General features: G+C 41.6%; 1 protein-coding gene across 1 annotated transcript in view; it reads right to left on the bottom strand.

Moving 5' to 3' along the window:
• SEMA5A (semaphorin 5A) overlaps nt 1-25,357 on the bottom strand; it is a 1,998,383-nt gene that overhangs the window by 103,644 nt on the left and 1,869,382 nt on the right. Inside the window, exon 18 of the mRNA XM_086965275.1 lies at nt 6,513-6,731. Within this exon, the coding sequence (XP_086821401.1) occupies nt 6,513-6,731 (219 nt within the window). The remainder of the gene's footprint in view (nt 1-6,512; nt 6,732-25,357) is intronic.

Here is a 25,357-nt window from a genome sequence, read left to right as displayed (position 1 = left end):
CCTGTAATGCAGGCTCCCTTACACAATAGCACAAGGGTGCCTGTACTAGTGCTTGCACTAGTGCTTGGCACCATTCAGTGCCAGCACAGAGAGCAGGAATGTACCATATAAATAGAACCACTTATAGTTGAAGAGGAAAAGTTAGCATTTTGATATGTTGTTATTTTCAATTTAATTCAATAAAGTCTTTATTTTGATTATTCATCATAAAAGACAAGATCATCCAAGTTTATAACAAGTACTCCTTCACTTAAAATACATCATATGAATAGAAAATATATTAATCAAAATTACTGCTCCAAATCATCATAAATTGATAAATAAATATACATATTAAAAACATTTTCATGTTTTTCTCTCCCATCCTAAATACCGGTCTTGAAGTAAACTAGTAGGTTCCTGCAAACATCTTTACTTTTCATACCAATTGCTTTTCCTTCTAAAAAAAAAGTAACACGTTGTCAAATTAGTATTGCAGTTCAGTTTTCCAGGTGTTCAATGTCTTCTGTTTTCAATAAGGGCCTCAATATAAGTTGCCCTTTAGTCGGGGATATATTATGCACTTGGTTAACACTGATTATGCAGGGTGCCATATTTACTGGGCGCAGTACTACCGTCCCTTTCCAAGTTCCTCACATCAAACTGGAAGAAAAGTTTGTAATATTTTCTGTGCCCCATTAGAAACTCTAACTAGTGTTTATTTCCACATGCAAACTCTACCAGGTGTTACCTGATTCATTTGTAAAGGGAAAAGAATGTGAAATTCGTGCACAATTTGGAATCCCAAATCAGTTGTGAGCAAATCGGAATTGCACACCGTTGCACAAAATTAGAAAAAGGTCCTGCTTCATCTAGAATGCTACCTCAGTGACTTACCTAACTTGAATTGCTGTATGTATGGTGTTGTTATATACGTAGGCTATGTAAACTATATATAAATCAAATCAGTTCATAACTCAATATCGAGCGTAAAGGAATATTGTGGTGCCATATTTCCCAAACGTAGCATCATTACTTCAGAAATAGACAACTTTTTAACAGAATAAGAATAAGTTGCACTGCATCAAAAAACACAACTTTTAAAAGAACTTTGATTAACTTCGTTTTTATTTGTTTAATCAGTGACTGAGGTGTGTTTGTGTCTTTCCTGAAAATGTTCCAGTTCATAGTCCCAGGGACAGTAATTTAGGTGCAGATGGTAACAATCATGCTGAGCTGGACCTGCAGCAGAATCATTAATGACACTTATCACATGCATTCACTGGCCTGGCACATTTATCTCTTTTCAAAGCTTTTCTTATCACCTTATTAGCCTTATTTGTGGGTTTCCAACTTACTTATACACATTTCATTGACTAGTCAAATCACTGCACTTCCTCATTAGCAGATCTTCTCAACGAGGGAATGTATAGATCAGCCTTTTGAACAATCTCTCATTTATGAACCTACATGAACATTTAACATGAAGATTTATAAGCCGGAGCTTACACTTACTAAGACAACCCAGTAAACGTTTAGTTACATTGGGTACTGTTTGGGTATTTTGTTCGGTTCTGCGTTGTGTTACATCCATTTCCATCCTGATCGAAACAAGGCACACTCTGCTCTCATTTTGAGGTTCTTCGTGTTTTTTCAGAACTTACATGAATGTCTCGAGGTAAACTATTGTCGTGTGTGGATTTATTTTTTCATTACTTGTGCTAACAAAACAGAGAACTGAAAACTGTTCACTCTTTGAAAGCTGAAAGGCTAGGTGCCATGCTTCGAGTTACACGTCGTTCCTGTCTCATGCAAATCAGGTTTGGAAGTAAATAGAAATGATTTCATGTACTTGTATTCTGTGTGCTTCTGTAATCGAGACACTGCTGGTGTTCCAGAGCAATAATACCGTAAAGGTGTTCCATCTTCCCTCGCATTTTATCAACAGGGAGGGATGAGGAATTAGTGTGTCCGTTTCTTTCCCCAGGGTAGTAGATGCATTTAATCAAGAAAAAATGGACACTTGTAACACTACTCAACCTTTGGTTTGGTGCTGACTCTGCCCCGGTGGGGGCAGAGTCAGCACAAGGCCAACGTGCAGCCACCACGCGGCTCTGTGCTTTGAATAAGCGGACCCCGTTGAAATACTGATCGCTTACACAGCAGATTGTGGAGAGCGAATATTCCATAGCAACTAGTATGTGAAAAGGATTACCGCACAAGTTGTGTGAGTAAATTATGTGTTTGTAAGTCCTGACGAAAGCTCCACAGACCTCCTGGCCCAAGGAGCTGAAACATGTCGACAACTTTTTTCATGTAATACTACAGGACCCAGTAACGCGTTCCATAGAGAGTTTACAACCCATTTTTTATTAAGTGGAAACTTGCCCCATAATAAAAGCATTCAGGTATTTTTTCCATTTTTAACAATATTCCTTATGTGTATCACTTGTTTGTTTAATCTCTTTTTTTGTGGGGAAATCCTTTTTGTCTCTGGACACTGCACTCGAGACTAGAGGTGCCTCTGGATGAGGCTGGCAGTCAACACAAACAGGAACACCCTATGATAACTGCCATAATCTCAATGTGGGGCGGATGAAACATATATACCGCATTCCAACTAACATTGATTTTTTTGAGGGTTTCCTAATCTCCCTGAACCATCTTCCCTCTCCACAGAGAATAATTGGAGCAGAGTGTATAAATGGACGTGAGCATTTGATAGTTAAAGGGGACACGCCAAAGTGCTGACGTCCAGCTGCGGACCCAATTGAAATGTGTGATAAATGAGGATACTACATAGCTTGGCATACAAATAATTAGGACGGTCTAACCATACAGACTGCATGAATGTATTTGAGGCTGAGAACATATGTGCAAATATTAGGTAGGGACTAGACTAATCGAATATGGAATTAAAGAGTGTGTGAATAAATTACTTGGGGTTATCCTAATGATCGTTCTGTTTTATATTTTGTCTGATATTACATTAAGAATGACCTTCATTCAGCACACCGGGGAGGACTTTGAGTAGGATGTTACGAGACATTTGTACAATGCTATGGTTGGCATCGGGGCGGATTGGGATGGATTTAGTTCGAAATGTGCGACTCGGGGGTGGGTGGGTGGAGGGTAAGAGTGTGTGTACAGTTGATTACATGATTGTGCTGTTGTGTACTCATAAAATGCAAATAAAAATATTTCTAAAAAAAAAAAAGAATGACCTTCATTCTGCTACACAAAATGTATGCTATGATAAATAACTGTATGTTGTAAAATACCACACATCTGTCTCTCTGCTGTATCTAGGGGCCAGGGTGAGGATCCATATCTATATACAATACTCCACCTGCAGATTAGAGTTACTCTGACTGGGTTGTTTGATTACTAACATTCTTTACATACATTAGCATAAATTGTTGTAGTGAGGAGTGAGAGACACCTACTAATTCTCCTTTTCTCCACAGAGGCCACACTACATATAACATATTTTCTTGTTGCTTAGGCTACCTAACCAGGAGTGCCACCCTCAGGATGAAAAAGTGACGCCCAGTGTCAATGAGTCTGCACAGGTATCCTGTTTTACTTTTAATTCTTAACATGTACTTTTTCCTTCTAGCAGTAAATATGTAACAACTACCCCTCAATACATCACAATTGTCACAGTTATACCTTTACGAATGTTATAATTATACCTATAAGTCTAGTTATAACTGTAAGTCTTTCCTGGGATTTACCTTGACAATTTTTATACTACCCAGTTCTGGACTAGTTGTACTTCTTGATTTAATGTGTTGTTTCTTTCAACAGACTCTGTCACCCAAATGTCTGCGATGAATATGCCTACTTTTCACGCATGCCCTCACCGGCATGCAATTACAACGCAGTTGTAACAACGCATACCACTACCCCGCAAGTTGGAACAAATACTTGCGGAAGTTGGAATAGTATAATTTACTATTCCAACTCCAGTCTGTGCGGACAGTAGGGAAGGTGTTGGATTTTAAATCCAACACCTTCTCCCCCCTCAGCAAGTCGTTGTTTCGACTTGCGGGTTAATGGTATGCGTTGTTACAACGCGGTCGTTGTAACTACTGCGTTGTAATTGCATGTGTGGTGACGGCTTTGTTTTGAGGGCTGTTTAACGTCTGCGATCTCACATACATCTGACATTAGCAAATTACCACAGATGAAACATTCTACTCCATTAACTCTTGTCCTTTCTTTACACAGGGCCAACCTTTGCGACTTGCTGATTTCAGAGGAAATCCGAACCCCTCTCCCTTACTGGTTATGTCCTAGGTGTCTTTTAAGTTAACTCCTGTAGTGTTCTAGACTGCAAAGGACCCTGGGGATACATCTTTATCTGACATGTTAATCGATGTACATAAGATTTGCTTTCATATATACACACAAAGGGACCCGACGACATCTGAAAATTGTCACACAAAAAAGAGAAAGCATATTTATGAAACATGCATGTTTACTTTTTGCAAGTGATACATCGAGTCCTTGCAGGATAAGGCTTAAGTCCCGGTGTATCTGCAATGTTTAACCAAATACCAATAATGTGGAACTACATTAAAATGTTCTCTGCAGAGAGCTAATTGGTGTATTATGCATAGAGATAATTAGTTAATTAATATATATTTTACATGTTCTGGAAAAACAATTGTTAGCTTTGAATAACTTTCTTCTCATCTATCTTTAAAATACAGTATTCTTTTACATTATTTAATGATTTCAGGTCGAAATGCAGAGTTTGGTGGATTGGAAACTAGGGGACAAACATGGCGGATAGCCCATCCACTGTTGCAGGCTATAACTGACTTGTAATGTTCCAGGTGGGATATTCACCACATTTGTGACAAGGTACCCTATCTGCCAAACTATAAATCAGGCTCATAAAAAAGTTCTAGCGGAGAATGCAAGAATAAAACAAATTAGCGGATCAGTGGCACACTAGAACACTGGAGAGAGCTTGGCTGTAATAATGTGAAATTATTGAGGAGACCTCTTGTGGAAGCTTTTCTAGTGTAATGCATGAGGGACCAGAGGGATGACCTTATCTTGTCTCAGGGTGCTCTGTCTAGGTGTGCAATTATAGGAAGATGTGAATGATTGTGCAATAATCATGTTGATTTTATCTATTTCTTCCTTAATTCACATTCCTCTAAGAACCTTCCCATGAATGAGAGAGAAGCAGTCCACTTTTTACTCTGAATGTGGTAATTATGTTGGAGGTATAATTATTCCCCCTCTCCAACTGCGGAAAGCATTGGTGCATAGGTAAATGAATATAGCAGATTGCAGTGGAGTGAGTTCAGTTCACATTTCGCACTGAATATAGGTAATCATGGCACAGGGTCTATGAAGGACCCTCAAAAGGAAAGTACAGTGAACCATGAGCATGGGCTGTATAAAGCCAACTGTGGTAGATGAACTTAGAGTCCATCCAGCAACATATAGGCGTAATGGCCCAGACAGGCATTAGAGAGATTCACTATAATAAGTGCTCTATCAAAACTACACGGCTGACGGCTTTAGTAATGGAGCCATACACTTACCTGCACTTGCTCTTGGGCAGTATGCATATATTTCAATAGGGTCTTTCCTCGTCGACATGGGTATGAAGCTATCCTTTAGGGCTTGGGTCTGGCTGCAAAGGTTAGTTTCTCATATCTCAGTTTCCTGGTTTATCTTGACTTTTCAAAGAGTCTCATGGTAACACTATAACTTTTGGAGTATATTTATCCACAGAACAGAAATGTCTGCTGTTGAAAATAAGATGGCCCACTGATGATGACATAATTATTGACACTCATGCTAAATTATGCTGCTCTGCACCAGCAGTGTCTAGCTTAGGATTTGCACTGGAGGCACACATTCCAGTACAAACCCCTACATCATCAAAGGGTAAGACATGTAAGATGTGTCCTTTATAATAAATTACACATAGTAGAGGTAAGTTTAACACATGGTACTGCATCCGCACCTTGCTTGTCACTGATTTCACTTGGTGTTGGGATTTCAGGCAACTTAGATCACAATACGTTTAAAGATTTGTTTTTTTGTACTGGCCCACCACAGAAATGCCCCTCATGTATTCACAAGGGGGGGCACGAAGAGGTTTGCGTGAAAGTTGCTAGTGCAAACATTTAGTAAATCAGGGACTGTGTCTCGACGTTACAAGGTCAAAAACCTACCAATCATACCACATGAATCTGAATTGTGGGCTAACATCAAAATGTTTCTAAAACTGAGCACAACAGTATTGTACGTGCACCTTGATAGTTGCAGAGGGAATGGAGGAAAGCATGTAGGTAGTGAATGAATGGGAATCTCATGAGCAGCTGCTCTGAATCACAGAAGCAGGTTAACTGGCAGTCTCTCACTTTAGCCAGCATTACTACATTTATCAATATAATATCTGCACATCAAAATGACTTCCAAATAGCACATGTCCAAGTGCAAGCCATTTTAAGTCCCACTCACCTATAGTGCATCCCCCCATACATTCTTCACAGACTCACCCGGACAAGGCACAATGTTGCATTCTTGATACTCCACAGAGGGGCCGAGGCAAGGAAGCCCTCCATATTTCGGCTCGGGGTTGTTGCAGACACGCTTACGATTCCGTATGCCTCTGCTGCAGTCCCGGCTGCACTGTGACCAAGCATTCCAGGCAGACCAAACGCCATTAACTGTGTGGACCGAATACCGTCCAGAACGTACAAAGTCCCCTGAAAGCCCTTAAAAGAAAGAAGAAGAAAGGTGCCTGATTAATGGAACATGTATGCATCACATTTTTGCTTTATTTTTCAGACGTTGGTTTTTTACTAGTCGACCCATGTTAGGGAGTAAGAAACAGGAATCATATACAAAACAGTGAGGCGTATAAGAAAAACAAAACACTGGGGCCATATTTATCAAGGGGTTGCGTCGCTTTCACAACGTGGTACAAAAGCGACGCAACCACTCAGATGCAATTTATCAAGCCATGCAAGCCCCCCCTAGGCTTGATAAATTAAGAGTAACCCGATGCAGCACCAATTGCAGCATTGCATTACTCTGCCCCAGGAAGGAGGTGGTGCATGGGTGTTTCCACACATCACCCATAGCTTTTGTTGCATTTCCAAAATTACCATTACTGGTAGACCTGGGAATGCGCAAAAATGCTACGCCTTGCCAGGGGAGGCAGAACAAGGAGAAATATCTTTGTTTCTCCTTGTTTTTTTCCTTCCTTCCTCTTTTTCCTTTCCTTTGGAAGTGTGCTGCCTTCTGCAGGAAAAATAGAAAGAGGAAAATGCCACAGAGCATTGTTTTTGTGCAGGAAGGGGGCACTTCCTGCACAAAAGCAATGCTGCTTAGAAAGCAGGAACCCTTGCACCATGGTGCAAGAGTGTCTACATTGGCACAGCAGCACATTGTGCACCAGCACTATGAAAAGGCAGGAATGTGCCGTATTGTGATAAATATGGCACACTCCGACCTTTGCCTGTAACACAGCACAGCTAGGTGACTTGCTGCACTGTGTTACAATTTGATAAATATAGCCCCAAATGTATCGCATGTGTGGCATGAAGCTAAGAACATAAAATGAAAAATGGAGGCATTTTGGGAAAAATGAGACTACCAATGGCAGTTGCATGTTTTAATTTTCAGGGATTTCCACAACGCACGGCCCATTTTTAATTAAAGAGGTAAATACCATCCACTTTGCATTCTTTTTCAATTGTCAAAGCAACACATTGTCATTGAACAACAATATCAGAGAGACCCTCTCAGAGATAGGGCAGTCAAAGTAATCTGCTAAGGAAAGCAGTTTGCTGCAGAGTAAATATTACATCCATCCCAGTGGCCTAACATTGTATGTAAATGTAAATGTATAGGCATTTATATAGCGCACTACTTACCCGGAGGGTCCCAAGGCGCTTCGACCGCTGCGAAACCCTTCCTGGCTTCCCTGAGAGATGGTCCCTTAATGGGTATCTCCGGGGTGAGACCAGGCATCCCCGGCGGTCTGGTGGGGCCGTTAGTGAAGATGAGGCAAGCTAATGCCCAGAGTTGCCGAGTGTGAACGCTGATCAGAGTGGGCACCGAGGCGAGAGAATTATCGAGTCCGCTGACCCGGGTCCAGAAACCTGCCACGCCGGGAATCGAACCCTGGTCCCGGGCCGTCCTCTGCTCTCGGGTCTGCCGCCTCTAACCAGTGAGCCACACTTAGCACCAGCGGTGTGGAGGGGGGCCCTCGAGCTCAAGGGGGCCACCACCACTGTACACAGGAGGAGAGCCTCTGGCCTGAAAGCTCCTGCCTGCATCCGGGGGGCTCCATATACTTTGTAGGTGGGCCCCCTCAAGTTTCTTAACACCACTGATTCATTCACTGCTAACACCAGGAACACTCAGAAGAAAGAAGTAGGGGTCAAATGTACTACAGAATGTTGCAGTCTCAAACACTGGCAATCACAAAATCACAGGGTCTGTCACTGCAAAATGACGATTTATAGTTATCTCAACCCTTTTTGCACTTTGGAAAAGACTTTAAAATTAAATAAGGAGTGTTGCAACCAATTCTAAATCTCATTTTAGGAGGGGGCATGAAAGAGGTGTCCTCTCCTAATTGAGAACAATTAGAGATAGCAGAGATATGAGACCACAATTTAAGTCGCAAACCATTGAAATGTTACTAGCTCTACAAAGAATATGAAAACAGATGCACAATGGGGAACATGTCCTTGTTGGACAGATTTTCATTATGGAAGTGTGTCAGGTGGCCTCAGACTGAGCAGTCTGTGGTCTTCTCTGTTAATATACTGGCACCTAGAACTGGAGTAGGGCAGATTCGGGCACATTACACTCCAGCACCTGTTACTATTTCAACAAAAAGTGTAGGTTTCGAAAAGAAGGAAATATTGATATATTGGGTCCTATTGGAAAAGTGTGGTCCAAGTGGCATATTGAAGGAGACATCCTGCTTGAAAAACCTTTATTTGGAGTTAGTCAGATACAGGACATACACAAAAAGTAACAGACCTCTGGGCCTCTATATTAGGAGTGTGTGGACATCAACAGTACTCTAAATATAGTGGATGGACATCTGATTCTTGTTAGAGGATGTCTCTCTCCACCAATCTCTAAAGAAGGCTCTAATTGGATACTGGCATAACATCTCTTCTGAGTCAACCAGGACTAGTGAGTTTCAGTTTTGTTTCCAAATCATTTATATGGTACAGGAAATACTGCTCAGATGTTTCAAAAACATGACTTAATATGCTGTTAAACTAGACTATCGGAAGTATAAGAGGACTTCTCAGTCATGTAACTAGCGATATTGACAATATTGACATTAGGCATATGTAATGGGGTGAATGAGAAAGCAATTTGTTGGAAATTCAATGTCAGTGGGAGCCCGCCTGAACCTCAATAATTTACAAAACCCCAAAATTTTGATCACCCCCAAATTACTTCTGGAGATTTAGCTCTAACAACCATTATCTAGTGTTAAATAGACACCACCACCCCACAACATCATGCCAAACCAATTAGCAGAGTAAATCAAAATAGTGACTAGGACCACTCAAGAACTGTCTTCCAGATCAATAAAAGGTTAAAAAGTGTTATTAAAAAAGTTTAGAATAGGCAATACAGAGTAAAGGAATGCTCATCATTAAGGCACAGACACAAAGGTACAAAGTAAAAAATTGGAAATCAGTAATAATTGTCATGTCCATTAAGGATACTAACAGTATTTCTAATTGAGGGAAGAGGTTTGCCCAAAAGGACAGAGATCAGTGAGTTGCCCATCCACGAAAAACCAGGGTTTTTTTTTAACACATTTTATGAATGAATGAATGAATGAATGGCGTTTTTATACCGCGCAAAACTTAGCCCCAAGGGGCATCAAGGCGCAATACGAACAGACATAGAAAGTCCAAACTCCAGATAGGAAGACCAAAGGCCATTTGGGAGAGCAAGAATCTAATATGCTTGAGAGAAAAGCCAGGTTTTGAGAAGTTTTTTGAAAATTGTCAAGGAGGATTGACTGGTGAGCTCAAGGGGAAGGGAGTTCCACAGTTTGGGAGCCAAGGTGGAAAAGGCTCTACCTCCCCATCTAACCTTAGCAAACCTAGGGACTACCAGCCTATTCTTTGAAGATGAACGGAGCGTTCTAGTAGGGGTGTAGGCACACAGAAGAGATCTAATGCTTTCAGATCCTGAGCCATGGATAGCACAGAGAATTTTGAAAGAGATCCTAGATGGAATCGGAAGCCAGTGAAGGTCCCTTCTGGCCATTGTTGCAGATGTCCTCCTTGGGAGGCTTAAACCAATCTGGCTGCAGCATTTTGCACCATTTGGAGGCGATGGATAGAGCCTTTATTGATGCCACCATAAAGGGCATTACAATAATCTAGCCTCGATAGTACTAGGCCAGCTGCTGCTTGTTTCCGGGCTGCCAAGGACAGGTAAGGGACAATTTTCTTTAAGATTCTGATGGTGCCACAGCAAGTAGACCCTGTCCTATTTACCTGGGGGTCGAAGGAAAGGGCGGGATCAATTTGTACTCCAAGGTTCTTAGCAATAGGGGTGGGAGTCGGGCAATCTCCCAGGGATGGAGGCCACCAGTCCTTTGACCAGAGATCTTGGCTCCCTCCGAAGACCATAACTTCGGTTTTTTCACCGTTCAATTTTAAGAAATTACCTGTCATCCAATTGGAGACTGCCTCCATACAAGCTCTAAACTTGGAGGCGATCTCACAGACTGGCTGGGTGATGGATACCAATATCTGTGTGTCATCAGCGTATGACAGCACGTCCAGGCCAAAGGATCTTACCACCTGTGCAAGTGGGGTAACATAGATGTTAAACAGTAGAGGGCTCAATGAAGAGCCCTGGGGAACCCCACATTGCACCTTTTGGGGATCGGAGAGAAAGTTACCCATTTTTACTCTCTGCTCCCTGTGATGGAGAAAGGAGGGGAGCAAGCTGAGGGCAGAGCCTCCTAGTCCGATATCCTTGAGCCTGGAGATAAGTATTGACGGGTACAGGGTGTCAAAAGCCGCTGTGAGATCTAACAACACAAGCAGCGAAGGATGTCCCTTGTCAACCTCAGATCGAATTTTGTTTGTCACAACAGTGAGGGCAGACTCAGTGCTGTGAACTGATCGAAAACCGTGCTGGGAGCTATCAAGCATGTTGGAATTTTCAATATATGCATAATTATTGATGAAAAACTGCAGATTCAGCATAGCATGATTATTGACAGCACATTTTAGTTCAATCAGACAATGGATCTTCACAATACAATGTATAACTAGCCCACTTTGAAGAATAATCAATAATCTTCCTTTGCCTTCCACAGCAACAGGAATCTGGAGATGCAAACCATAATATGAAGCATTCTTAATTTAGAACAATAGACTAATATGCCTGCATTACACCAGGAACATGATGGAAAGTCTCAATCACAATATATGCTCTCTAAAGAAAAGAATTGGTTATTTCACATTGCTCTGCGTTCCGCCGAAACTGTAGGGAGAGAAGATTTGTAGAGGGACATTATTTGGGACAGGGAATGAGCTGGAGGAGAATGCACAAAACCCTAGAAACTGCATCCATTTTTTTGCCAAAATGTGGTATAACTAAAATATTTATTCACACCTCTGAACATTACTATTAATTTGTTTCAAGTGCAACATTATTAGTTCATCAGTTACGACCATATTCATAAAACACTATTTTACACAAATTATTTTTTACTCAAGATTGCACACTGTGAAAAAACTTCAACAGTTCCCCCTGATTATTTATAATACAATACATCTCTCATAACCCAATAATAAACTTTTATTAAACAATCATCAATTAGTAGACATCTTCATCTTCTTTGGTTGTCAAACATTCTCATCCACCATCTTTAGCTGTTTATAACAACAATCCGTAAAATCCTCCATTTCCTTTTCCATTGACCTTACCTGACCTACTTTCATAATTTCTAGTGTTTTTGTATCTGTTAATCATACACTCTAACACTTTTAGCAAAAGAATAATTGCACAAATCATTATCATTAATATAGGAGTTAGAATTGACTAAAACACACCACTGCCTATATTATCTAAGCACTTTCCAATCTTGCTAAAACTCTTCCCTAACCCTCTAAACCGAGTGCCAGCAGCTTCCCCATAAACTTGGTTATTCCAGAGACCTAATATCATGTGTCAAGTTCGTCATATTAGTAATTAAAGAGTCAATAGTCTTACTATTATCAGGTGTGTATGTGCAACACATTTTTGCCCTAATCACTTTGCAGACACCGCCTTCCTTTGCCAAAATAATATCAGAATATGATTTTGCATTATCATAGTATCACCACAGCCCTAAATACTACCATTTCTATATCTACTATCTTAAAAGACCCTCCTGTATCTACAGCAAGTCTATTTACTACTGTAGATAAACATCTCATTTTCACATCTTTCATTGCCAGTCCTTTAGAAGGAATAATAACACCTGATATATCCAAAACAATTTGTCCAAAACTATATTTCAGTGTTCTCAAACTAAGTTATTTATTCTCATTCAATTCCTCCACACGATGAACTCTAGGAAACACTAAAGACAAAAAACATGAACCAACCCAATTATTCAGCAGATTGAAATAAGCATTCTTCCCACACACATTCCTAAGCAAATAATCTCCACTAACTTCATAAATTCTATCACACACACTCTCCTCACAAATGTCACCTTGTCACCTTTTGATAAACTCTGCCTTATCCTACACAACTCACCTCTCCTCCCTTACTCCCTTCTCAGCCAAGGATGCAAACCTGACAATCCAAACTACTACCTAAATTTCTTTTAATGTAATCATTTGCTCTTCTCAGCATCTCATCACTTCTACTCCTCTTTAATTATATTATCTATTAAAATCAAGCTCCATTTTACTTAAAAAACACGCACAACTTTTAATAGGGTTGGTATCATATCTGTTTTGTGTACTCACTCAATGTTATTTTTAGTAATATTACCTCTACCGTTTTACAGCATTTGCTGTGCTCTGTCTTCTATTGAGGCAAAAAATCTTATTGTGGCAAATTTTTAAAGATCAATAATAGCTTTCTTTAAAAAAATAATGTTTTCTTCTTATTTTCATAAAACAATAATCAAAAGCAAATTTCTCATTTTCCCAAGATTTCAAAATTTTGATTCAAAGTTCATCATTCCTAATATGCTCAAAATACAAAGGTAAACAAATTCATAAGCCTTTTTGTTCAGGAAAAATGTTTATAATTGTATCAACATCTTTTATCAGAATTTCTTAATTGTCTGCTTTACTTCATTCAACAGTTACTTTAACACTTTCAGTGTGGTTCTTCTTCTATCTTCAATTGAGTCTCTGATTCACTCTCAAAGTTGTACTGGCAATGACTCACCAATGAGTTATCATCTGTGACCTTATCTTCTTCTTCAGAAAAGTAGTGAGATACACCAATTCAAGCAAGGCAAATTGTTGACCTTTTAGCAACTGGAGACTCACTCCCACTAGTTTCAGAATCAAATTTTCTCTCTGGTTTTCTTCTGGCTCACAATGCTTCCTTTTACGAGTTATTTTCCTTTGAAAGCCTCCTTCTGAGTTTTCTCGCTCAGCAACAGTTTTTGTTTATTTATTTTCAGCGACACCTTGTCTTGTGCACAAACTCAAACTTTGATTAGGTTTGTCTCTGTCGCTGCCTGCTTCATTCACAGTGAACTTCTTCTTTCCTTTAGGGGTCTTTTCCACTGCTTTGATTTTCAACTGCAACTTTTCACTGCTCAGATAGGTGACTACTTCTTCTTGCTGCCACTTATGCTTTTTTGCACTGTAACAGCTCTTCAGTCTGATCACTGTTTTGAAAACTGGGCTTCAAGAGTTTCAGGTTCTTCATCAGAGCTTACACTAACCTGAAACTTCTCTCCTTCAGATTGCTTTTGCTCATTGTTTTCACTAGTCTCCACATCAAAATCTTCACTCCCTCTGGATTCACACTGCAAACTTGAGTTTGACTCTGGAGTTCATTTTGTGCAGATCACTCAATTCCCACACAGCTTCAGCTAGTCTCACTCTCTTTGTGTGCTCAATATGGATGCTCTGCAGCATATTTGCACATTTTACTGCAATGTTCGGTGTTAGAATCATTTGATATGGCCCTTTCCAGCATTCGTCCAGATACCCCATGCAGATATGATTTCGGATTACTATCCAATGAGAGAAAGATATCATCATATCAACCATGCCCTTGCAATAAGCTAGCACAATGTAATCAGTTATTGAAACTACTGCAGCTGAAGGGACAAATGCAAGGATCATTGCTCTGACTGTGATGACTTAATGGAGAAATAAACCAGTCTTTATTTTGTTTGGAGTACTTCCCATGCTCATCAAAACAAGAGGTAGGGCATCAGGAAATTTCAAATCAGCCAAGCACACACACTTGCCAGTTTGTTCTTATGAGCGCCATTTACTTGTTCCACAAGACCAGAAGGCTGTGGCCTATAATTTCAAAGGAATCTCTGATTGATGTTGAATGCTGTGCAGATTATCTGCAAACCCTTATTTTTAAAATGGGCACCATGATCAGTCTCGATAGAAGTTGGAAGGCTGAATCTCGGTATCAACTCCTTCTACAGCAATTTGGCAACTCTAAGGCTATTTACTCTCTTTGTTGGAAATGCATCCACCCATTTGTAAACAAGCAGATAATTACCAAGACATACTTTAAGCCATTTCAATTTGACATCTCAATAAAATCTGCTTGTAGTCTTGTAAAAGGGCCTTCCAATTTGGCAATAAGGCTCATGACTATAGCAGCTCTCTTCCTTTGAGTGTTAAGATAAGCCATCAAACATCCTCCGTAACAATTTGGTAATCCTGTATCAGTATCAAAAAGCTTTATTCGATTTTAAGTTTTAAAATCATAAAAGCATACAGACAAGTACTACAATACATTTTAAAAACATTTTAAAATAAAATAATCTCCTAATAGTTTAGTTTTAGGTTGCACAGTTAATGGCTTGGGCACACTTTACACTACCTTTAGGCAACGTTGTAGGACACAGTAGACTACAAGACTTAATAATTATGACACAGAAAACTATTATACAACAGTTTGGGACAATTAAAAGCCACTGAAAAACAACTGCCATTACTTAAATGGGTTCCTCTACCCCCCGGGATGTAATCACTGCCCTGGGTACTAGGGGAAAGCGTGTAGGACGTATAGGGGTAAAAGTCTTGTAAATTCCAGGTGGAAATAAGTCCGTCTCCATTTTGAGGTCGCCACGTCTGCATGTATGGCACAATGTGTCTGCTCCTGAACCGTATCAGGATCAGATCCCCCTGGATGTCTTTTTTAAGAGGTCCAAGCCATCCCACCCTCCGGACACTTATTATTCGGCCATCAAGGTGATAAGGCAGAGGTCTGTTTTTTGATAGCCAGAACTTGACCTTGTTCATAAGTTCGTTTTGTCTCTCGACTTTGCCTTTTGGTAGTTCAGGGACTCCCGTGAGAACAATTACAAAAGGTGCTGCTTCTGGAGGTAAGTGTATGTGAGTGGTGCGCACATGTTTAGATGTAATGTGGCGTGGAGTTGTCAATTTCGGTGGGGCTTTGGGGTTGAAAGGCAATGAGGAGGTGGAGGTTGGCAATTGAATAGGCGCCGCTTCATAAGGGGTAGTCAGAATTGGGAAATTTGAGGGGGCGGTTATTGACGAGCAATCAGTTGTTGCAGCGTGGGCTGGGGGTTTCAAGAGAGATTCAATGGAGTACTCCAACCCCATGAGCTTATTTCCCAGCGTGGTGATTTTGACCATCAAGGGGTGTATTAAGGATTTAAGCAGTTGCTCAATCATTGATAGAAGGGCCTGCTGGGAAGAAGATGTTAAGTCCTCTAGATTGACACCAGGTGGGATAGTAGAGGAAGAGTTATTTAAAGGTGGAATAGGACTTGGAGGAGGTTTATCAAGTGTTAGAGATTTAATAGAACTCCCATTGTCTTTGTTCCCAGCAGTCTTCCTTTTGGCAGGCGTAACCCTAGATGGTGTAAAATTAGTATCAGGAAGAGATTTCAACTCCTTTGGAAGTGGTGATAGGCCGCAGGATTTTAGCGTTGGGGGGACTACGGCTGGAACATATTTAACCTTGCACAGGCTATTTAAGTCGTCCAGCCATGGGAAACTAGGTGGAGACTGAGCGAAAATGTCATCCGGGATTTTAGTGGGCATATCCCCTGATTTGGATTTAGGCATGGATATAGAAATACAAGTCAGTGATTTACCTCAGAACATGCAAATGGTGTGGCCCGTCCCCGTCCTCCTCTGTCCGATGAGGGCCGTAGAGGGCCCGCCCTTTGCCCGGGCTTAGCCCGGCGCGGCTCCCGCGCGCTCCCGCGACGCGGAGGTCAGTGTTAATTTCAAGGCGCCTCTTGGCGCGTCATCCCCCGTCGTCAGCTACACAGCGCAAGGGCTCTTGGGAGATGAAGTCTCTCCTGCCCCTCGGTCTCCCCTCCTCCGCTGTCGCGCTGGTGTCAGAGGAGCGCAGACGGCTGGGAGAGACCGGGCGCTGCAGGGCGTTGATGCGGTGAGCTTTCCCCAATGGCAGGGTCCGAGTTTTCCCCCCTGGTGCTGGCACGGATTCCCTGGCAATAGCCCCGCTCCACCGAGGTCAGTGTTAATTTCAAGGCGCCTCCTGGCGCGTTATCCCCCGTCGTCAGCTACACAGCGCAAGGGCTCTTGGGAGATGAAGTCTCTCCTGCCCCTCGGTCTCCCCTCCTCCGCTGTCACGCTGGTGTCAGAGGAGCGCAGACGGCTGGGAGAGACCGGGCGCTGCGTGGGCGTTGATGCGGTGAGCTTTCCCCAATGGCAGGGTCCGAGTTTTCCCCCCTGGTGCTGGCACGGATTCCCTGGCAATAGCCCCGCTCCACCGAGGTCAGTGTTAATCTCAAGGCGCCTCCTGGCGCGTCATCCCCCGTCGTCAGCTACACAGCGCAAGGGCTCTTGGGAGATGAAGTCTCTCCTGCCCCTCGGTCTCCCCTCCTACGCTGTCGCGCTGGTGTCAGAGGAGCGCAGATGGCTGGGAGAGACCGGGCGCTGCGTGGGCGTTGATGCGGTGAGCTTTCCCCAATGGCAGGGTCCGAGTTTTCCCCCCTGGTGCTGGCACGGATTCCCTGGCAATAGCCCCGCTCCACCGAGGTCAGTGTCAATTTCAAGGCGCCTCCTGGCGCGTCATCCCCCGTCGTCAGCTACACAGCGCAAGGGCTCTTGGGAGATGAAGTCTCTCCTGCCCCTCGGTCTCCCCTCCTCCGCTGTCGCGCTGGTGTCAGAGGAGCGCAGACGGCTGGGAGAGACCGGGCGCTGCGTGGGCGTTGATGCGGTGAGCTTTCCCCAATGGCAGGGTCCGAGTTTTCCCCCCTGGTGCTGGCACGGATTCCCTGGCAATAGCCCCGCTCCACCGAGGTCAGTGTTAATTTCAAGGCGCCTCCTGGCGCGTCATCCCCCGTCGTCAGCTACACAGCGCAAGGGCTCTTGGGAGATGAAGTCTCTCCTGCCCCTCGGTCTCCCCTCCTCCGTTGTCGCGCTGGTGTCAGAGGAGCGCAGACGGCTGGGAGAGACCGGGCGCTGCGTGGGCGTTGATGCAGTGAGCTTTCCCTAATGGCAGGGTCCGAGTTTTCCCCCCTGGTGCTGGCACGGATTCCCTGGCAGCAGCCTGCATGTAATCAAGGAGATTTAAGAAGTGGGGTTTAAGCCTGTACTTTCCCAACACTTATTAAAAGTCCTGACCAGACTATCTCATCCTGCATGTGTTTAGTTGTGCAAATATTTGCACATGACATAGCATCAAATCAGGGAGTAGAAACGTTGGTTCTGCAGTGACATACAAATCCTGATAATACTTTATATAGCCTAACTTCTCCCATTTTCTCTTCTCGTTTTCTGGATCATCTTCCTGCAAGTCCCTCAACTCACTCAAATACGTTTGATTAAAACCATGAAGAAATACATTTGATTAAAACCATGAAGAAACAATTCACATTGTTTACACTTTGTACTAAATCAAATCCAAATTTCATTGTTTGGCTGTATTTGTATTTTCCAGCAAAATTGACTCTTCTTACAGTTTGCACTACTTAGCCATCTGATCTCCATATCTGTTCAGAAGAGGAGTCATATCTTTGCCAGATTTTAGGGCTGTGCACTTCACAACAGCTACTCTCTTTGGCTTCTTTAGGGCATTTAATTAGTCTAATATATGCACACTATTCTTTCTAGGAGCTCTGAAAGATGTCATAAGTCCTTTTTGTGACCATGGCTGCACATAATCATGAACAACACCAAAACCATACCGATTGTCTGTGCAAACCATCACATTCAAATTCTCTGATAGGCAGCATGCTCTCGTTAAATCGATCAATTCTGACACCTATGATGATGTTGCATTGGGAAATTGTATGTTTCTAACATTTCAGAAGTAGTACACGCTGCATAGTCAGTTCTAAATGCTCCATATTGGTCTCTTAAACAGAAGCCATTGCCAAATAATATCAGATTGGCCATCTCTAATTGGGTTTCTTTAATAATTGATATTGGCTTTGCGCAGAATTTGATTACCTCAAGACAGTCATGGTCTAATTCATCATCAATTTCATCATTCTCTTCCCAATCTTCCCAAATCTTGTCAGAAATAGGAAGCCATGTTGCTGGATTCAAAATATTACATCTCCAAATTGAAATGTTCTCTGCTGCAAGTATGATCTACTCATGTTGAATCAGTCTGCTGTTTGTCATATTCTGATTACTTGTCCTTGATAACAGGATGTCAATCGAATGTGGGACATAAAGAAGTCTTACCCATCACAAATTCCTTCACTCTGTTCAATGGCTAAGCAAAGTGGCAACCGAATCCACTGAGTATGTGAGTAGTTCTCAAAATTTTAAACATATTTATATCCTTTTCAAGAACTCCTTTCTTCAAATACTCAATCACAGTCTTATATTTGAACACAAGATGGCATCCAGGGTACCCAATGACACACCAATGGAGTAATGACCGTATCATTCTCAACCGAGTTGCCCAGCTCCAATGGCCAGCTGCTCATAGGCTATACATTAGAGACATTTTAAACTGAAAAACAGAGGCAACAACCAAACATGTACATACAGACAATCAGTCCAAAGCAAGACTATTAGATCCTTTTCATATGTATTGTTCTTTTATTCAGGTTCTTCATCGGAAAACAAGTGCCACCAATGTGTTTCACCTTAACAAAGGCTTCCCAAAGGCAACTTCATCGATCCACTAGTGCCTGCCAATAAGGATAAGCAAATTCGCAACGCACAATCAAAAAACCAAGGCACAAGGTATACCAGTAAAATTCCTTAGTACAAATTATATGTAAACTTCAGTCAGTACGTTCAACCCAAACATCATACCGCCATGAAGTTAGAAGAAGTATCAATCCAAAACTATGAAGTCAGCTAATACAGATGCACAGAAATCACAAGTCCTTCATAGTGTTTGGTTGTTGCCTCTCTTTTACAGTCTTATATTTATCTGCTATTTCATCAGCTGGTGAATTATTAGGACGAGTTCTAGCTGGTTTTTGTGTCATCCAACCAACCACAACTATACCTTTTAACCACAAATCTCCAGGAACCATAATCTCAAACAATGATTTCAAATCTGATCACAACATCTGAGAAATGTTTGTCAGTTTATGTACCTCACTGAATCACCTTGCTGGATCCTCTCACAATTTCAGGAAAAATATTTGTAATTCATCCGCTTGAGTCCATGGTACATGTACAAAATTCCTTGCATGAACTTCGCTCAATGGAAATTCCTAACCAGTCCCCACGCCAACCTCTGAATCACTTTCAACATTTCTCACCCTAACTTCGACCTCTTTCATCCTCTTTTTATTTGCTGTTCCCTTTTTCCATCTTTGCCAATATTTTTTCAAATCACTCAAATCTTGAGATTTCTCAATTAAATCTTTAATATAAGCTCTCAGAGTAATCAAACCCATTTCCCTAATTTCATCATGTGTCAAATCCATTTTAAAATGTTACTAACATTCTTTATTTTGCTGATATCAACTTCTAATACATTAGCTACCTCCTCTAATTTACCATATGCATTATTCGCATATCTGTCTGCTTCCTTGATCAAATTTCATCAGCATTGTAAGTCAACAACTTAATCAAATTAACATTGCTCTGAAGCATCTCTCCACAATACATTTTTGGAATCCCTATGATAATTTCTTTAAGAGGAGTCTCAGCTAACACCAGCCCCTTTGGCGTAACAACCTATCTCTGAATATCCATCCATATATCTCTGGTCCCGCCAGGCACTGCTGTCATTACCTGTTTGTGCACATCCCAGTAGCATTTTCTCCCTCAGCACCTGTGCCTATTCCTGCAGTCTCAGGAGCAGTAGCTGTTACTCCATCTGTTTTTGGAGAAGGTCTAGAATTCAAAATCTCACTTACAAAATTATCACCATCTTCCTATTCATCTGCATGTTCACCTTTCTTTTTTCTTTTATCTTTATCCTGCTCTCCTTTTATGTAACTATAGCTAGAAATGTCTTTAAACATACAAGTAATTTCTCCTCTACAATTTTTATATTGTCGACCTATTTTACTCTCAAGCCAATGTTTAAAGTCAATGTCTAAATTATCATCACCTCCTTTTCAGCTTGCTTTCTCTCTTTTTCTGTAGCCATAAAATCCCACTTAATAAGTGCCTCAAACTGTGTGGATTTATCTGTCAGCTTCATATTATACATTGTATCAAGAAATCTATTTTTCTGACATTACCCTCTAATGGAAATTGTAAAGCTACATCATGTTAAGTGCATTTATTCTGGTCTAAAATACAGGTATAGTATCCAATCTCTTTCATCATTTCATTGGTTGGATTTCTTTCCTCAGGTAGTTTCTGACCATCCCCAGTTACCACAGTAACCTTAGTCTTTACCAACAAGCTTACCATTCTTCCTCCTATTCAAAACAACCCAAAAATCAGCTAAAAATCACAACAAACAACATAGAGAACAATGACCAGTCGCAGAGGGACTCTGTCAAATGTCAATATATCACAGCATGGTTCCTCAGCAACCCATTAATTAGAGCACTGCTTGGTAGTGACATCTCATCAATCCCAGTGTAGCTCCTTGGTTGAGCAACCAATCACAGCACAACTTATCCGTAAACAGGAAAACAATGACATCGCCTCTTTTAACTCAAATAGCTAAATAAACCTCCTGTCTGTTTACTCTAGAATAGAAATGCTGGGCTTGAACCTTTTTTGCAGGGTCATCCCAATACCTTTTGCCTTCACCCCTACATTTTTTCTGAATTCATTTTGTTAGCCTTAGGACTGTTAACCAAGTGCTTGTGCCCTCTCCTTAAAACAATGTAATCTTGGCTTATACCCAATTGACATATTTAATTTACTTATAAGTCCCTAGTAAAGTGTCAATACCTGTGCGAGTGCCTGTAAATTAAATGTTACTAATGGGCCCGAAGCTCCAATTGAGCCACCGACTTAAGTAGCACTTTAAACATGTCTCATGTCTGCTATTGCAGTCTATGTGCGCAGTTGTAAACTGTCATTTCAACCTGGAAAAGTAAACCTTTTGTCAGGCCCAAACTTTCCTTTTTTAAGCATATAAATCACCCCTAGGGTAGGGTGAAATGTGTTTTATACTACTGCAAGGCCTACCTCTCCCATGTGATAACGTTGGAGTCACCTTATTACATTTTCTAAGTGTATTTTCCAAATGGGAACAGGCAGCCCTTCATACTTGATGCCGCTGGAATCACAAATTAAAATCCTAACTTAAGGTGAAGTCAGATTTTCAATTCCAATTCTGAATGTGTCACTTTTAGACACTTGGCATTTTCTTGCCTTAGCCATTTGGTGCCTGCATCCTGTCTCTGGGTCACATGACTGGGTGTAGCTGACAGTTGGGCTTTGTGTATTCTCTATTAACATCCACACACAAAGGGGGCTTAGGTGTGACTGGATGGGCCAACACTGGCAGGATAGGTAGGAGGAGTTCGGCCCATCCCAATTACATTTGAATAGGCTGTGTCCTGACCCACACAAAGGGTTGCATACCTCCTGTAGTTAGTCTGGAGCAAGGGTTAGGAGAGGAGGGCATCTATACACTTCAAAGGCTTGCCACTAGAAGCTTCTCCCCACTTTAAAGGCGCAACAGGGTATATATATACTGAAGCCTAAACACTATCATTCAGTACATTTCTGGACCTGTAGATACTTTGCCAGGAAGAAAGAAGGCTGTGCTGCTACAAGGACTGCCAACGTGCTGACCTGCTGTTCTGAAGGAACTGCTGCCCTGCTGACCTGATTCCTGCTGCCCTCTTGCCTGGGTGAAAAGGACTGTACCTGCAGCTCTTGAGCCCAGAACCCAGAGTAACTCCAAAGGCTTGTTGGCAGCTGGCCTCCTGATCAGAAGACTCAGGGACATAACAGGCTTCCAACAACCTTGAATCCAACACCTGTACTCTGCCATATGAGTTTGGACCTCTAAAGCTGTGAATCCCCAAATCCTCGACCCTTGGAAGTGTGTCTGAAGTTGCTTCACCCAAGCCCAGTGCGGTCCTCATTTTAACCGGCAAAAAGCCATGCAAAGCCCCACCAAGTCTCACCTCACAGATGCCAGCCTCATCAAAATTGATGTGGAGCAGTGCGAAGCACAGCAAAGCCTAGCTACACTGCTGTCAACTCATTGGAACTGACGCAAAGCGATGCCAGGCCCCTCCAAGCTTTGCCAGACAATCCCTTCAGACTAACGTAAAATGACACCACGCCCCACAGAGCCTCACTGTACAACTTCCTAAGAGCTGATGCCGGATGACACGAAGTCTCACAAAGTAACACAGCACAAATTGCGCACCAGTATTTAAGGTAACGTGTTTAACTGACTTAAGTGGGTCCCTGTAGCCAGCCTACACTGCATTGTGGTCAGCCTGAATTTGTGACTTTGTCCCGGTATGGTACAACCAGCTAACCACAGTTGTCACTTTTATGAGCTATTCTTACTAAAATCTTTTAAATTGCAAATCTCCAGTTCTACTGATTGGCTTTTTGTCATTTTGGTCTTGTTTTATTTATTAAAATTACTCTATTTTTCCAACTTGGTGTGGGATCTTTTTGTGTGGTGTTTTTGCTCTTTTACTGTTTCAAATTTTACACAAATACTTTACAGTCGCATTGACTATAAGTTAAGCCTAGCTGCTCTGTTGCAGGCTACCAGAGGGTTGAGTACAGTTTAATTTAGGGTTGGCTTATACCTCACCGTGACAAGGACTGTGTTTGCTTCTTTACCAGGGCTCACACCAAAGTCAACCAACAACCCGATTTTTCACAGGAAGGAAAAGTCAAAATAAGACAATTCAATCAAAACTGTAAAGTTTCAGGAGCAAGAACAAAACTCCAAGAGATAACCACTATTCACACTAGGTAGATCCCTGTCCAGTGGAAATCCACCCAAGTCAGTGCACCTGTTCCGAGCACAAGAACAAAATAACCGAACAAAATTAGACATCCTACTTAGAGATATACATTTGTTAGTTCGGAAACCGTATCAATGCGTAAGGGGCACCTCGCTCCGCACACCACAATTACATGCAAATACTATTACTGTATCTCGAGATCTTGGACTTTGATGAGTCTGATAACCAAACCAACCAATAATCCAACAAACCCCCAAAAGCATTTACAAATATGAATAATACATTGACACTACATTGATTAATCCATCAAATAAACCCACAGTTATCATTGCATACCTAAACAACTCACAACAGAAACAGAAGTCTATCTTTCAAACTCAATCTTTAATAAGCATTCATAGAATCAATTTTACCTATTCATACTTACACTCCAAATCATACAGGAAACATCAGGTTGTCACTCCTGAGGAGTCTTCAACACCAGATGTTTGGCAAAGTTCCCTAAACTCCCTTTTCCTTTGAACTAGGAAATAAACCCCAAAAATCACTGGAAACGATTCTGACCTACTTATAGAGACCCCCAAGAGTAAGGAGGTGCTCTTACACAACCATCCTCTGCTACCAGATTTGTGAGAGTCTGAATCCCAATAATTTACTGAACTCCAATATTTTGATCACCTCACAATAATCTCTGGAGATTCGACTCCAGCACTCTTGATCAAGCATTAAGAGACATCACACGCCACAACACCAGGCCCAACCAATTAGAAGAGTAAATCACAATAGTGACTGGGACTTCTCATGAACTGTACTCTACATCATTTAAAAGTTAAGAGTTTTATTACAAGAATTTAGAATAGGCAATACAGAGTAAATGAATGCTCATCATGAAGTCACAGATACAGAGGTACGCATTCAAAAAATAGAAAGTAACAGTAATCATTGTCAGGTCTATAAAGAACACTAAAAGCATTTTGTAATTAGGGAAGGAAGTCTCTCCATAATTGAATAGAGTTTGTGAGGGAAACAAAAGTCTTGCCCAAACGGTGAGAGTTCTATGAGAAAAAAATAGAAGTTGCCTTCCCCCACATAAAACCAGTGATCTTTTTTTTTACACGTTTTACACTGACTGTCGTGAAGTTCCTAAGAATCACCAGGACCTGTGCATTTTGGATGACCTAAACTGAGGGCTTGGTATCCAAACCGTTCCGGACAACCCCACAGGATATGTCAGCCGTTAGACCAGCTAGCTCTACGGTGCAACTACTACCCCCCTGTACCCTGTATCGTACAGTGGTGTAGGTAGTCTCTGGCAACCATTGAACATGACAACCCTGATTCCTCAGGGATCCTGGAAAACGGTCTGGTGTCAGTCTTGAGTAAAACATATTTGCTGCATTAATTAGGAGACAGAAGCATACAAAAGAAATTGCCAGTACCAATATAGTAAACAGTAGATACATTTCTACCATAGTGCTAAGAAGATTAACATATGTAGTTCAGATAAAACAGTAGCATTTGTATTTTCCTAAAAATGTGCGCCCTAAGTAAATTGCTGAAAAGTATGTTGTAGCCTAGATCTGTATGTGTAGTTTGTATATGTGCATAGATATATATAAATGTAATTGTGTAGCAAGAATCCCCTAGGGAAGAACCATCCCCCTCACCTGATGTTGGAGAATGAAGGACCCCTTCGAGGATGAAACCTGCAAGGGATGTCAGACCACTGCGTGTCAAGGATTCAGCATGCAGAACCCCGTGTCAGCTCGGAAGGAATTCTCCTCTAATTTGCAGGGGGGGAGTAAGGGTCTTATATACTAGAGTGGTCACCCCAAGGTTTCTTCTAAATCAATA

The sequence above is a fragment of the Lissotriton vulgaris genome, chromosome 4_1, assembly GCF_964263255.1.
Source record: "Lissotriton vulgaris chromosome 4_1, aLisVul1.2, whole genome shotgun sequence".
Lineage (NCBI taxonomy): Eukaryota > Metazoa > Chordata > Amphibia > Caudata > Salamandridae > Lissotriton > Lissotriton vulgaris.
This window is presented reverse-complemented; position numbering and strand designations above follow the sequence as displayed.